The sequence below is a fragment of the Anabas testudineus genome, chromosome 2 (assembly GCF_900324465.2).
Source record: "Anabas testudineus chromosome 2, fAnaTes1.2, whole genome shotgun sequence".
Lineage (NCBI taxonomy): Eukaryota > Metazoa > Chordata > Actinopteri > Anabantiformes > Anabantidae > Anabas > Anabas testudineus.
Genome location: NC_046611.1, coordinates 16530210 through 16545960, shown reverse-complemented (window position 1 = coordinate 16545960; position 15751 = coordinate 16530210). Strand labels below are relative to the sequence as shown.

Here is a 15751-nt window from a genome sequence, read left to right as displayed (position 1 = left end):
TGTTTTGTTTTTGTCACTGCTGCTCTCACTGGATTAACGTGGTTACACATACGCCCCTCAGAAAAGCACATTGTTCTTAATACTTCTTTCAATTCAATTCAGAAGCTTTATTTATCCCAGAAGGGACGATTCATGGCAAACAAGTCTGCAAACACGATGGAGCATAATTAAGTGCACCAGTCTGCATTTAGCAATACTTGAATCGAAGTCTGCTGGCACAAGTGTAGAAAGAGAAGTGCTAAACGTTGAGGAGGATTTAACGTGACAGGTCAAAGTTGCAGTAATATGCAGCGGTCAGGATTGTGTGAATCCAGAAGAGTGGAGGCCGTTAGAGCTGCACATTAAAACCCGCTGCTATGTTCAGGTGTCCACAAACTTGAGGCCGAGTGGTTTAAGTCATTTGTTTCTGTATCTTTGTGTGTGTGTAACACACAGAATGTGTCCTTGTGCAGTTAAAGGCCCACATTGTGGTTTTCTCTTCCTCCCTACCAATCTTTCTCTGTCCTCCCTCTCTCTCTCTCTCTTCCTCTGCAGCTTCACCCTCCCTCCACTTCTTTCCAAATTGCTTTACACTCCCTTCTCTCTCTCTCTCTCTGCCTGTCAGGAAGGAGTGAACAATATGACCTTTAGTCGCAGCGATAACATTCTCCCTCATGAATTCCCCACCGCTCCGGCTTTCCTTTCACATTCTCACCGGTTTGTTTTCGCTCCTGGCAGCTCTGTTTTCTTTAGAAATGATCATCTCGGCGCCCGGTGATTAACAAGCAGCACCAGAGGGCAGGGAGGAAGTCAGGCCTCCCAGGGTCACATACAGACTTACATGTACTAAATAGATGTTCACCCTAGTGCTCAGAGCGTCTCGTGTCTTCTCGTATGAGCCACATTCACGGCTGATGCTTCGAGAACAGTGAAAAGCTGCATGTGTGTTTTTTATTCCCCTCTGTGCTGCACGGAAATGTCTCCAACTGAGACTCAGAGACTCCGATAGATTTGACTAAAATGAGGCTCTGGGGACACATATGAGCTGTTTGGGCTCCTTCTTTCTTGATATTCTGTCACATTCAGGTACCTGTCAAATCCAGTCGACACTGCTCACTACACAAAGCACTTTAACTATGTTTTGTTTAATGCTCCATAAATCAGACAGTACTCCCATGAGGAGTCAGCCTTTGGAATTTTTTTTATTACACACACGTTTATTTAGGGGTTGCAAAATAGGTACACGTCAACTTAAGTTGAAACTGGCAAGTTTTAACTTAAGTGTCAGTGGAGCTAATAAAAAAAGCTCTAGTTTTAATCCATCTGCCCAAACATGCATTTTAAACCCACTCAGTTTTTATGTCTCTTCCAAAAATGGGCTCTTTTTCTGCTATGTGTGTCTTGAAATTGCTGAACCGTAATCTGGGATCTTTCCTGTTCAATCTGGCCACAATTTTCCTCTTGCAGCCAAATGCAGGGAGACAGGCTACAGAGCCACAGAGATTAAACTTATTATATCAAACTGTTTGAATGTGGTCTTGCAGCCTCTACCTTGACCTTGCGTGGTGATTGCTTCCTTCCTTATCTCCTCCTGTCTCCTGTCTTAGTGTGAAGACACCTGTGATGCTTATTGATGTTGATAAAGGTTAGGAAAACGTCATGGTCATGGTTCTATTGTAGGAAATAGAAAACAAATGACAGTGTTCCTTGTGAAAATCCCTACTCTCTGCACTGTAACAACTTTGACCTCACTTCAGCGTTGTTTCATCACCATAAGAAATGCAAAATGTAAAGATAATTGGTTTTGATAGGAAGGTTAAGGACAGCTGAAGGCAAACTGGTCAAAAGGTTAGATGTAGAAACATTTATTTGTACAACCAGTGCATATAAACCAATCTGTACGTGTAGCCGTCATCACATCTGGGGTACAACCGAGAAGAAACCTCATGAGAACTTTATATCTGATTTCAACATCAAAATGCCTTTAACATGTTTTATTATTAGCAGTAAATACATAAATACATGTGAAGTGGACATCAATCAACCTGCTGATTACATCTGATACACAAATGTTTCTCCAGCAATTCAGTGTTTGTTTTACTTTCTGAGATTTTGCTCTTGTCACCGTGACTTCTGCAGCTGGGAGCAGCTCCTCTTTTTCTCCTGTGTTTTGCATTGTTGGTCAACAACACATGGATAAATCCTGCATTTCTGAGTATGTATGCTGCCCTGTTGTATGAACGCCTGATTTAGTCCTGTAGCTTTACGTGTTTAAATGTATTACACACTGGGGGCACAGCTGATGAGATAAATAGGAACCTGTGGACGCTCCACTGAAGAACAGATCACGGCAGCAAAAGATAAACCAGATGTTTCCTTTAAATTCAAGCAAAAGAAATCAGTGTTTCTCTTCTCTCTGTGAAATGAGACCTGCAGTGTCTGTTATGACTTCTTCCTATTTGAGGATCAAGCGTCTGATCTATTGAGCAAGTGCATGCTGGGATAGGCGCTAAGCTCCACTGAGACTCTGAATGGGATTAAGTGGTCATGAAAAAACAATGACTGAGTGAATATCCATGCAGAACTTGCACTCACACGTGCGGCCTGTTTGGCAGCAGACTGCAGTATTGCAAGCTGACTGTTGCTTCACTGAGCCACCACACACACACACACACACACACACACACACACAGAGAGAGAGGGAGTTTTGGGTAATCAAGTCCTGATGGGCAATCGCACACTAATCAAGTGTGTTAGATGTGAGCAGACAAACACTGAGCGTGCCCTGTGGCGCTCCAGATGCCGGCCTGCCTACTAATGGCACGCAAACAAACACAGAGACCTGTCTGTCAGGAGAAGCGTGTTCCTGCTACCATCTCTGATCACAAGATTCGACTGGCATGTTGCATTCTGTGTCACGCAATCTGTTGGGTTTGGCTTTTGTTTTTGCAGGCTTTGACTTGAAGAACAAGTGTTTGTGAGAAGGAGAAAAGGATGATGAGAAGGATGAACCCAGAAGGCCAAAAGGTTTCTGTGTAATCCAGTGAGAGGGTGAGGAAATAGAGCTGAAAGAAAAACCAGTTTATTGGACGTGACACTTGGGGAGAGTCGCCCTGGACGTGTTTTTATTATTGTCCAATAACACACAGGACAACAGACCCAAACTCTGGATCCAAGGACTTGGAAAAAGATTCAAGAGTTGATTAATCCCAGCCAGGGGAAATTGCTTTGCTTTATCACAGCTGCTCTCGGCTCGAAAAGAGAAAAAAATACTTTAACACAAATATAAAAAACATCTGACGTCTGTCAATAAAGATGGAAAATCTAAGGCTGAAGAAAACGTGTAAATTAATCACAGAGCAACTCTTAAATTTAATGACACCGTTAAATCTGTGGGATAAAAACAAGAAGTAATAAAAAACATCTGATTTATTGATAAATGATGAGTGCACAGATTTACAACAGCTGATAGCCAGGAGGAGGATTTGGCGCCATCTCCAGTACAAGACTTTTATTTTGAAACTACTTAATTGTAAATGAGCTGTGTAGTTGTGATTACTGCACATTTAATAATATAGTATCATAACTTTAGTAAACATAATAACTAAATAACTATTCAAAAAGCATTTTTATGTAATTCATTTTATTGAAACTCATAAATATGACCAATTTAAAAAAAAGCCATTCAATAAGATAAAAATATATTTTAAATCAAACTAAATTAAATTTGTGAGGTCATAATCAGAGAGGTGCACAGCTTAACATTTGTTGTTATTATAATAAAATAACACACTTTTGCCCGATGTTTTATTTAGTGTCTTTATTAAAAATTAATAAATGGGTGTGAATGGTGAGTTTGCAAACAAGAAAAAAAAATCAGTAGGATGTATAATCATTATGATCATTTTCTCCATAAATAAATCAGAAATGAGTAAATTGTGAATATCTTCCATAAATCCCTTTAAATGAATTGCTAACTTTGAAATAGAGGAATGTAGTTGCTGTGATTATGAGTCAGTGCTGCAGCTGTGACACTAACCACCAAACAGCAGCATCTGGTGTCATTTTAATCGTCAGGCGGTGGTGACGTGAATTCACTCTCCTACATGCCAGGTTGTCTCCAGCAAAATAAAAACTATATAATGTTTTACAGACCAAACAACGTTTACGCCTTCTAAAATTTTTTTTAATCAAAAATCTAAACACTGTTCTATCTGCAGAAAACAATGTTATTCATTCTAATTATCGTTGCAGAAGCAATTATGTAGGTAGTAAAAGCAGGTAGTGTGATCATATTTCCTCTGTTTCTGTTTAGCTTAGCTTACTGTGACTACATAAACTGCTTCTCTTTAGCTGCAGCTTCCTCTCAAATATCAAAAATGCTGTTATAAGCAGAGGACCTCCAATATGGCCACCAGAGCCCTCTACAGGTGCAGCTGTGCATCACCTCTTCTCCTCGTAATAACAAATAAAAACACAGGAATGGTTTTCACGTATTGATGCACTGACCAAAAAACAACAACAAACAAACACACGATAACACACATACAGAATATAATAACAAAAAACAACATAAATAACATAAGAAACCCTCCCTATGTACCACTAGAGTTGTCACAGCAGTCAGATATTTTATTGTTGCTGCAGGAGTACACCGGGGGCCAGTTTGTGTGTTTGCTTGGCTCAAACAACCCCACTTACATTAAAACCTTATTTATACTCAGCCATTAACTATTTAATATATGATTTCACATTTCACATTAAGATTACAGTGCTTAAACATAAAAAATCTGTGTCCTAATGCATAATTCATGCTCCTAGGCTGTGTGGGATCATTTCACTTTAAGAAGAGAGAGGAAGCTGCAGCCAGCTGATAGTCAGTGTTGCACTGTCGGACGCCCGCTGTCGTCAGTTCATTACTTTAGTTCTGGGTCAGTTCTGTGCAGTGGGGGAGTCGAACGTGAGCGTCCATTTGGGACGTCTAGCCTCTCAGAGTAATTCTTGCATAAATTTCACAGCTATCGTCATCATTATTGCAACGGCCCGACAGTACAGTGGTCATCAGAGAGTGGCGTTACAGTGAGGGAGGGATGCGTGCGTTCAGACACTCAAAATTGCACAACCCAGTACACACAGCTGTGACCTCTGGCATACTTCTACCAGACACACACTCACACACACTGTAGCCTCGACTGGCCTGTTTCAGTGTCCCAGAACATCCTGGAAGAATGAAAGCTGCTGATAATTTCTGAGTGACTTTGAGGCTCTAAAACTTGTGTGTTTAGGAGCTGGTTAAACAACATATTCCAGCCTAATAATGTTCTGCTTTTTTTTTATCAGCTTTTACGTTATGATACTAAAGATTGGTTATAACCATCACAAACAATAGTTCATCCACCAGAGACCACTGACATTGATCCAGCAGGAATTTAAAAATAAAATGAGAGACACTGTTGGCCACAGCACAGCTGTTGAGCATCTAATGGTTTAAATACTGTATCAGTGACGGTTTTATTACTGTGTGTTTTACATGTTTCTTCTAGGGGAAGCTGAGACTGAAAATGCGATACGAGTTTGTGTCCCCACTCCACAGCTATCCTATCATAGACTCCCCCCCTTTCCTGGAAGTTCCACGAGTGCCGCACATATTAACATCTGCTCCCTGACGCCTGTAAATTATAAACAGTATCCAGTAAAATGTTTATTTCCTCGGTTCTTGACTTGACGATTTGTGCAGAGAAAGTAACTCTCTACACAGGAGGTTCAGCATGAGCTGTCTGTCAGCAGCAGCCCTGGGGCACTGTGTGAGGCATTCAGGGACAGTACAGAGTGTAGGTCATCCATCTTTCAAAAGCACTCAGAGATCAATAGTGTTTATTGGTGTTTTAAGTTATTTGTGACTTCAAACCTAAACAATAAAATGAGGTCTGAACTAAATCATTATTTAACCAGTATTTGGAGAATCGTTACACCCGTAGTTGCTTCTTATAGTTTGTTAATTGATACTCATTAATTTTGCAAAGATACAGTCACAGTACAGCTAATCAGCTTTACGTAAATCCCTGCGTTCTTAGCCTCTTGGAAACAATGAGATTTTAATATCCTGTCATTCTTGAAAAGGTTGCACTGAATTTACAGCCTGAATGTGTGAGAGCATCATCTTCTTTGGTTACCTAATTGGAAATTATTTGGTTTTAGGGCTCAGTGAGGATGATTTGTGCTCTTTTGCATTATATTCCTTCACCTACAGTGTATATGTCTATGAGTGTGATGCGACTACTTGGCTGTACTAATACACATCCACAAAAATTAAGGATGTATATAAATCGCTTGAGCAGTTTATCAGAATGTAAAAGGTCAGTGACAGGTCATCAACGGTTTTGATGGGAGACTAAAGGATTTTGTCACCACTGCTGCTTTAATTACCATGATATTAACACTATTACTATTATTTAATTAAAATTAAAATTACTTTTTAATCGTTCAGGAAGAAAGATGTGAACTAAAGTGCTGCCACTGCAGCCACTTGTCAATCACAAACCTAGAAAATCACATTTATTTTAGGGGAACCACTCCCTGAACTGTTTCATTGTGTGGGCAGAAATACCTGAGGTGTAGTACAGTTTGTTCACACTGAAGAAAGACCCATAAGGTCTTAGAATTAAAAAACTGAATTCCGTGCAGCGCAGCAGCTTTTTGAATCTCAACATAAAATGACAGTGACATATGCAGAAACACGGCAGTTGATGTTTTGTCTCGTCTGGTGTTTTGCTCAGGACATGCGGCGACTGCCTGATGTTTTTTATTTTGCTCTTGCATGGATTGCATTTGTGATCACCAGAGATGTGCCTCTCTGCCCAACAAGGCCTTCTAAGTACCACACTTCTGCTCCAGCACATTTTTGGTTCCCCTACAGATCCTGGCTCAAAAGGATTTGGAGCAGTGTGCCTACAGATTCTGGTCCAGCCAGCGGATGTAGTTGGTCATGCTCCTCTGTCCAACACTAGACATCATTGGCAGGAATGCGAACACCATACAGCCATGAAAACCATCCTCATAGTGATCACTGGTCACTGTGACACCAGCATCCTGCAGGTGCCTGGCGTACATCAACCCATCATCCCTCAGCACATCAAACTCACAGGTCATCACGTATGCTTTAGGCGTCCTACTCAGAACCCTCTGCTCCGCCAGCAGTGGTGCCGCCCTCACATCCATCAGCGCCGGCACCTTGCTCACCACCCCTGGTGAGCCAGTTTCTTTAATAATAGGCTGGAAGTGCTTCTTGCGCTCACCTGGAAGCAAAGTGGTCCAGTCCAGCTTGGAGCGGGTCTTAGCGCTGATGGCCGGCTCGTCGAGGGAGCTGTGGTTGTTAGCTAACAGGAGGGGCTCCAGGGAGGAGTCAGCACCCAGGTACTGCAGCCAAAACCGAACCATGATAGGCCTGTAGAGGATGGGCACAGCCTGGTTCTGCTGGTAGGATGGCGTGTAGAAGTCGAGAGCCTGCAGCACCGGGTAGATCAACGCCTGCACCTTGAACTTCACTGCGAGTGTGTCATCTGAGCTGAGCTGTGGACACAGTCAGGTTTTAGTACTCAACTACTGTCCTTGAGTACAAATTTAAGGTACTTCTGCTCTCTATATAGTCCACCACATTTATAAGGGAGATATTGTACTTTTGACTTTATCATTTATCTTTGAGTATTTAATAGCTTCTTTTCGAATTAAGAGTTTACTATTACAATTCTGTCATGTTTTCATAAAAAACATTGATAACAAACTCACTTTGTCAAAGACTAAAGTAGTGGTTTTTAACCATTAAGTAACCAAACTCACTTATTTCATTGTATATAACATTGTTCAAACTAGCTAAACGAGCAACTACAAAGTAAAATGCTTCGACATAATAATATCAGTATTAGCAGTCATCGGACCTTTGTAGTACTTTTGTACTGTAGTGTAGTGACAGGTGTGTTTGTTTTGTTTACCTCCTGTGCCACAGCTGCAGCCAGGTTTCCCCCAGCGCTGTCTCCAGATACACATACCCTCTCTGGGTCAATGCTGTAGCGCTCTAAGACCTGAGGGGACAGGAAGGCCCGCGATGCTGCTAATGCATCGTGGTACTGATCTGGGAACACCGCCTCTGGAGCAAGACGGTAACTATAGCAAAACGACATCGTGAGAAAACAAAACAATTATATAAAATAATACCTTAAAACACAAAAAAACAAGCCAATGTTGGTGCTTCTCTCTACAGTAGCCCAGCTTGTTGGTGTGACAAGTGACACAGGCTCAAAACCTTGAAAGTTTATTTTAGAAGAACCATTCACTGCTTGTTGTTGTTGTTTTTTGTTCCCTGCTGTTCTTTTCTCTCTCCTCTTTCCACTCACCCCAACTGGTTGCGGCAGATGGCCGCCCACCCTGAGCCTGGTTCTGCTGGAAGTTTCTTCTGAAACTGCTGAAGTAGGGTTGTTGGATTTTCTATATAATTCTTTTTACAGTTATATGTTGTACAGTCTTAAACCTTAAACACTGTAAAGTGCCTTAAGATGACTTCTGTTGTGATTTGGCACTATACCAATAAAATTTTATTATTTTCAGCCAGCAAGTGTAGCTCAAGCTTTGCTTTATTTTATTTAACATTGGTTAATTCCCAAATTTTTGAATGACACATAATTATTTAATTAAATATGCAATAACAAACCTCTGTTTACCAACACGTCTGCTCAAAACAGTATTGTCTTTGATTGAAAATCTGATCAGTAGGAGACCGTCTACATGTGGCTTCAGAAAGAAAAAACTAAAAGATTGTCTTTTTTTAAGCAACACTATCAGTTATTATGCACTTTCAAATAATTTAATGCTTAATTAATTATTAATTAATTTGCTTTAATTCATAGAATCGAACTTACTCCACAGACATGATGACAGCATCCAGATCCTCCGCCATCTTGCGACAAAGAAGGTCATAAGATCGCATTCCTGTAATGCAGGTAAAAGTCATGTAAATATTATCTTTCAGATTTGTTGCTCACGCTGATGAAACATGACGCAAAACACACTCTCCGTTCTAATTTGAATGTTTAATCATATATCTAGATTAGAGAAAGCTCTTTTAACCATAACAATGGAACTTGTATGGAGTAATATTTAGTTAATATTATGGAGTAACATTTATTTAAGTCTTTTCTGCAGTTTTAAATTTGAAGATCGGCACTCACGTCCGCTGGCGAGCGCCCATCCTCCACCGTGGAAATAAATGACTCCTCTTTTGAGCTTCTTCCCTTTCTTTGGCTGAAAGACACGGGTAGGCACACCGCCCAGCGTGGAGTCAGTAACGTGCACGGCAGAGCAGGAGTGAGCCTCAATGACCTCCACCCAGGACACCATCCGGTTCAACAGGTGAACACGATGGCAGAGGCCCAAAGCATGAGCCACATCACTCTGGAAACACAAGCACACACAAACACACTATGATTATAGTGTTAGTACAGGTGTCTTATGCATTGTAATAATGTTTTTATTAAAAATAGAACAACTGAAACTTATAGTCCAATGCCACCCACTTAACCTGAAGACAACCAGAGCACAAACGCGTTAGTAATAAATTTTAGAAATAATGTTTTGCTCTTTTACGTTTCTGCCCTGAAACCTGTGTGTGAAGCCTCTCTCTCACACTGTAAGAAAAACACAGAGGAATAACAAAGAGAATGAGTTTCAGTGCTAAAGAGAACTCAGCAGGGCGTGAAAACCTGTCTGAAGCACTGACTCGCTGCACTGCATTAATGCATATATGTGCTTGGTGAGCTTAGGAGCAGCTTTAGTTAAACGTAACGTGTTACATATAAGTTCTAGCTCCAGTACCACATACCAGGAAGGTACAGATTAAAGTTTGTTCAGCAGCAGGGTCAAAGGTCATCTTCATGTCACCCTGGTCATGTTTGATACACTTTGTGACTCTAATACCCACATGTGATCTGCTCTTATGTAATATCTAACTGTGCTCTGTTTTAGCTTGTTGTTGTACTAAACTCTACTCTGACCTCTCAATCCATACATGAGCTAGTTAACTATTTAATGATACTGTATAACTAATGTCTAGTTCAGGATTACATAGTACATTCAGTATTATATTCTATTCTTAAAGTGTTGTAATATCCCTGTGTAGTACAATATGATATATAATCGTATATTCAATTTAACTATGAGATATAGTACAGTAAACAGTAACCTGGTATAACACTGCATGTACAGTATGATGCAGTATAAAGTAGAGTTGTACAGTGTATGTAGAATATGTAAAGTAGTATATAACAGTAGTGTGCAGTAAAACAGAGTAAAGATTGGTGGACTTTAATATAGAAGCCTATGGTAGAGCTATGTACAGTATAGCAGTATGTTATATGACAGTATATAACGCAATAGTAGACTGTAGTAGGCACAGTACCATGTAGACCTATAGTATACAGTACTCTATTCTATTCTAGTTAAATCTACTGTAATTATTTGTATAATTATGTAGGCTACATACTCTGTTTCACCTCGTGTATTACATTGTATAAAGTTCTGCCTTGTACCGTGCTGTGTTATTCTTATTTCTGCTAATGTGATATATTATTATTATTATTATTATCTACTATTTGAGTCACCTGTCCCTCATCCAGCTCTGTGCTCATCTTCTCCTGTTTGACAGGTAGAAGTGAGACATTTGTGTCTTTACTCTGTCCTGAAATGACTCAGCTCTGCTCTAAGAATAAACTTTAATCCCCTGTTGACGTTTTTTAAAAATTCTGCTTTTTCTCTCTTGTGTCTTCTCTCATCGTCATCAACCTGTCCTGCTCTCCTGCATCTCTCACCGCCTGCATGAAGCTCCGGAACAGCGCGTCCAGCAGCATCAGCTTCCACGGTTCGCTCACGCCGCTCGGTAACGGCAGGTAGACGTAGTAGGCGGCCGCCGACAGCAGCACGGCTCCGATCAAACGGAGCCTCATCGCTGGGAACTGGAACCTACCTGGAGGTTACCGCTCACACGGTCTTACCCTCCGACAGGGATCGGCCAAAACCGGAGAGTGAACCTCGGTTTCAAAATAAGAGCCTTAAGCGAGGGTTGGCTTCTTTCTCTCTTGTCGTTGGCAACGGCTTACAGAAACTGCTATTTTATTTTGAAATACCCTTTTAGGAAGTGGTTTAATAATTGCGTAATATTGGTGCACTAGGGAATTGTAGTCCTCTTGTGTAGTACTCGTAATATTATTATAATTACTTAATTAAGATGAAATGCTGGAAGTGATGGATTTTTTTTTTATTTTATTTTCAAACCATGATGTAAGTGATGAATAATCAGGCAGCATTTTATTCTTATTTAAAAATTTTAATGACACGTAAAACTCTTTATTTGTGTGTGAAATAAAAACACATTAAGAAACAGAATATGTGATAAAGAAACAAAAAGACAGGAAACAACACTAGTGTCTTCCATAATAATAATGTTTCCATGTCTAAAGCAGAGCAGTGAGAGTTTTTTATGTTGGTGTAATTGATTAGAGGTCATGTTATATATTAAAGTTCTCTGTTAGATTCACCAAATATCACAAAAAATATCAACATTTATATATATCTTGAAAATATCTGGAAACTGGTTTCAATTTGAAGTTGCAGGTGTATGTGTGTGATTTAAAAAATAATTCACATTAGACATTTTATCTGTCAAGCAGAAAGTTCTGTTTTCCTGCACTCAGTCATGCATTACTTTACTACTGAAGACCTGAGGTTAGTCTGACCTCTTCTGGATATTTGCTCAAGCAAATATTTTTATTTTTATGTTAAAAAATCATGCACATCCTGTCAAGTGGGTGAAAGAATAATGAGCAACCTGACCTTAACTTTGACCTGACCTACCTTTGTCAAAATTATGTATGCAAAAAATTCTTCCCTGTTAAAAGGGGGAACCTCACTTAAAAAGGCAAGAGAACATCTGTCCTCCACTGTCAGACCACTGTTTGCTGTGTCACAGCAGTTTCATAGCAGTTCTACATATTAAGATACATTTTGGGCATATTTATTGAACAATATCTTTGCTAAATCTTCTATACTGTGACTTTAAAATACATTTTTATTTCTAACTTAACCTCCTCTACGCTAGATGGCGCACTACTACAGAACCAAGGCATTTTATAGCGGCTAAACGCTGAAGAAATGATTGGCATCTGGTTGATCCAGTGGACGTATAGAGCGTCAACGCTTTGGCCAATCACATAATTACATTTATGCCTTGTGGGCGGAACCAGAAGTAGCCGTTCAGATGCTATTTATTTGCAATCAAGTAAATCAGTAGTCCGTCGCCGCTGTATCCCAAAATCTCCTAAACACCTACACGAAGGCTTAAAGTTAAACAATATTTAAATTAACATCTGCTTCTCGAAGCTACATCTTCTGTCTGTAATTACATTTCTTATCAGGTGAGACTGAATCCAGTTGTGCCCTGTTAGCGTGTATGCTAATGCTAATGCGCATCATAGCGGTTAGCATCTTCTGACAAACGAGTGTTATATCCAGCAAAAAGGTCGAGTTGGGGAATGTCTCTGTTTTCCTGTTGTACATGGAGCAACACTGCTGTTTTTTGTGTTAGTGAAAATTGTGTGTTGTGTTGAACCTGTGTTGCTTGACGACATTCAGCGTGTGTTCGGCTCATTTTAAGCCCAGTTTCAGTGTCCGTGTCTTGGCTTTTCTCCTCAGTCATCATGGGTGAGGTGGAGCTCTCCTGTCGGGCTTTTGTCAAGATGTACCTGCACGCCTGTCTGTATCCACGGTGCAGCATCAACGGGCTGCTGCTGTCGTCCAGCTCGGCAGGCGGCGCTGTTTGTGTGACAGACTGTGTACCGCTGCTTCACTCCCACCTTCCTCTGGCTCTAACCACTCAGCTGGCCCTCACACAGGTAAACCCCCTGCTGCAGGTGTACTGCTGAGTTTACAAGTCAACATCGTACTCTGAATTTATAGCTTGATTGTTTTGTAAAGAGTCAGTGATGAATTCCTGAGTCTTGAAACTTATTCACACCATAATTTCTTTATGAAAGCAAGTTTGCTCGGAGAAAAGGAATAGTTTGTCTGTTTCCGTTTTAAATAGCTAAAACATATAATTGAAATTTGAGACTGGTTCAGTCATGTTTCACACTGTTTGCAAATTGATTTTGATGTGTCCGTTGTTCCAGTAAAGAGAGAGGTTTCTGGTGATTTTTCATGTTCATGTTGATTAAAATTAGTGTCTGACTTAAATTATTCTGTTTCAGGTGGATGTGTGGTGTTCACAGTCTCAGCAGAGGATAGTTGGATACTACCAAGCAAATGCCTGCGTATCAGATAACAGGTGAGTTTTCATCAACCTGGTGCCAGATGCACGTCATCAAAATTAGACATTTTATACTTTTTGACAGTTGTTATTGAATCTAGTGTATATGTTTACAGTGGTTTTCTGCAAAATGTAACCCTTTCTTTAATCTCTCCATCTTTTCAGCCCAACGCCATGTGCGCTGAAGATAACTGATAAGATTGCTGAACAGTTTGACAACGCAGTTTTGCTAATGGTTGGTATAACACAACATAGATTTAATTTTACATTATCATTATCATTTCTTTTAAGAAATTACAACTCAAACGAAGACTTGATTAGGATGTGTGTTAATGCCAAAAACATAACTGTAATAATGTAGCTATTTATTAAGGACCGCTGGTCATATAAATAATCTGATTTATTAGCTCAGTTGATTATTTGTATGATTTGTGTTTGCTCCTCTGTTTTGTTTTACAGCTAGATGGCAGTAAGATGTCTCCAGACTACCGAGTTCCTCCCATCGTCATGTATGAGCGCAAAGATTCAAAATGGATACTCAAAGACAAACACACGTAAGGGACATGTTTCTGGTTCTACACAAGGGTTTCTCCATTGCTTTGATTCATCTGTGGGGGAGGAGGCAGCATGTTTTCCAGATGCAGCCCCTGTATCCTGTAGATTAAGGTGGTAGAAGTTGTAGAACAGCACTCGTATTTAAAAGGATTAAAGACAGGGTGATGACTGGTTAAAATGATGACATCAGAAAATTGGACAAAGATTTACCAGCATAGCATGGTAAAGAACAAGTAGAGAAATAGTGTGGGTATAGTTGTAAACATAACCTGCTGGAGCTAGCAAGTCAAGTGGGATAATTACAGCAACTAACAAAGTTTTAAATTAAACCTAATTTAGTCAAACATGTCACTGTAACTCTGCTGCTGTTCTGATGAAACGGAACATTAAAATAAATTAAGACATCACAGAAAGACTGAGAGCATAAAGAGGAGAGAACTTTTGAACTTTCCGCAAACTTCACTAAATTATCTTTATTTTAATTTACATGCTACAAGTCCTTGTGGTGTTTGTCAACAATCGGCTATTTTTTTTATGCTCCTCTGACTGCAATCTCCTTATCTAGGAGATGTAACGCAGTTCTGAACTATAACTGGGGTTCTTGGTTATCCAGGACAATTATATCTGTAGCAAACACACTTTTTATATACTGCTGGGAAGTACTGAAGAGAAAACTGTGAAACAGGTATTAAGTCGCATTATGTGAGGGCAATAAAATGTAAAGTCTACCATATTATCCAAGTCTGGGAGACTAAATCATCCCAAAACCTCACCTTGTTTATGTGAGCTTATAGCTAAGTAGAGCTTATTTAGAGCAGCAGCCAGCTGGGGTGAAAAGCTGATTGCTTAGTCAGTTCAGAACAAAATTGTAGTCGTGATCAAATGTAATTACTACTTTAGTTTAAAAAACTACAGTATCATCCTGAAAAACAGTGTTTCAGTGTAAATGATGTTCAGTTTTCTGCTAACTTTCATGCTAACTTCTACAATGTTTTTGTGGTAACAAACATTTCATTATTGTTCCATAATCACTTTGAATTCATGTTGCAGCACAAAAGTAATAAATGTTCAAAACATTTGTCAATGTTAAAGTAGTAAAAAACAGGATTACATAAAAAAGAACTACGGCAGCTCTAGACACAAGTTTCTTGTGTACTATGTTTACATGTTACACTTAATTGCTGTTATGTTTTCATATGCGGATCTTTGCTCTCTGTTATGTTTTGTCCGATCCGCCTAACTCGGGCATCCACTTCCTTTTTTGTGTTTTGTTCTAAACACAACATGATGTGTTTTTCTTTCCATCCTGTTCAGGATAATGCTGAGACAGTGGGAGGAGACCCGGGCGATAGCCAGCCAGATGTTGGAGTCCGGAGATCACGTGCTATTGGTGGATTTTGACAGCCACTTGGATGACATCACAAAGGACTGGACCAATCAGAAACTAAACACCAAGATAGCAGAGCTCGCCTCCCCAGTCAATGGGAACATCTAGCCAGACAAGTAGCAGCAGTTCGTACTAGAGCTCAGAGTTATTTATGTTCTGACCTATAAATGTGATTTTTTTTTTTTTTTTTTTTTTTTAATGACCCGACACAACTTCACACATTCGACACCAGAGTTTAGGAATATGTTGATCTTTAATGCATCTCCTCGACTGAACAGGACACGACATAAAACATGCATAAATAATAAAATATCTACAGCTTGTCAGATCCCGCACCCCCCCACCCCCCCCCCCCCCCCCCCAGCAGTGTGCCTTGTGGTCCAGCTCAACACCCGGTCCAGCTCAATCCACCTTAAATATACCTTTTAAGGTTATCAGTAAACACCTGTGGTATCTGGTTATTACACGCAATAGGGAGGACA

General features: G+C 39.9%; 2 protein-coding genes across 2 annotated transcripts; one reads left to right on the top strand and one right to left on the bottom strand.

The window, feature by feature from the left end:
- Positions 1-3719: 3719 nt before the first annotated feature.
- Positions 3720-11029, bottom strand: LOC113164796 (neutral cholesterol ester hydrolase 1-like). The gene is made up of 5 exons (XM_026364280.1): positions 10836-11029; positions 9201-9423; positions 8892-8961; positions 7968-8139; positions 3720-7548 (listed from the first exon to the last, which is right to left on the bottom strand). The coding sequence occupies exons 1-5, from the start codon at positions 10968-10970 to the stop codon at positions 6928-6930; spliced, it is 1221 nt and encodes a 406-aa protein (XP_026220065.1). The 5' UTR covers positions 10971-11029; the 3' UTR covers positions 3720-6927.
- A 1260-nt stretch (positions 11030-12289) lies between these two features.
- On the top strand, positions 12290-15617 carry emc9 (ER membrane protein complex subunit 9). The gene is made up of 6 exons (XM_026363363.1): positions 12290-12437; positions 12715-12914; positions 13269-13345; positions 13493-13562; positions 13787-13881; positions 15197-15617. Exons 2-6 carry the CDS (start codon positions 12720-12722, stop codon positions 15375-15377), a joined length of 618 nt encoding a protein of 205 aa, XP_026219148.1. The 5' UTR covers positions 12290-12437; positions 12715-12719; the 3' UTR covers positions 15378-15617.
- The last annotated feature ends 134 nt before the right edge of the window (positions 15618-15751 follow it).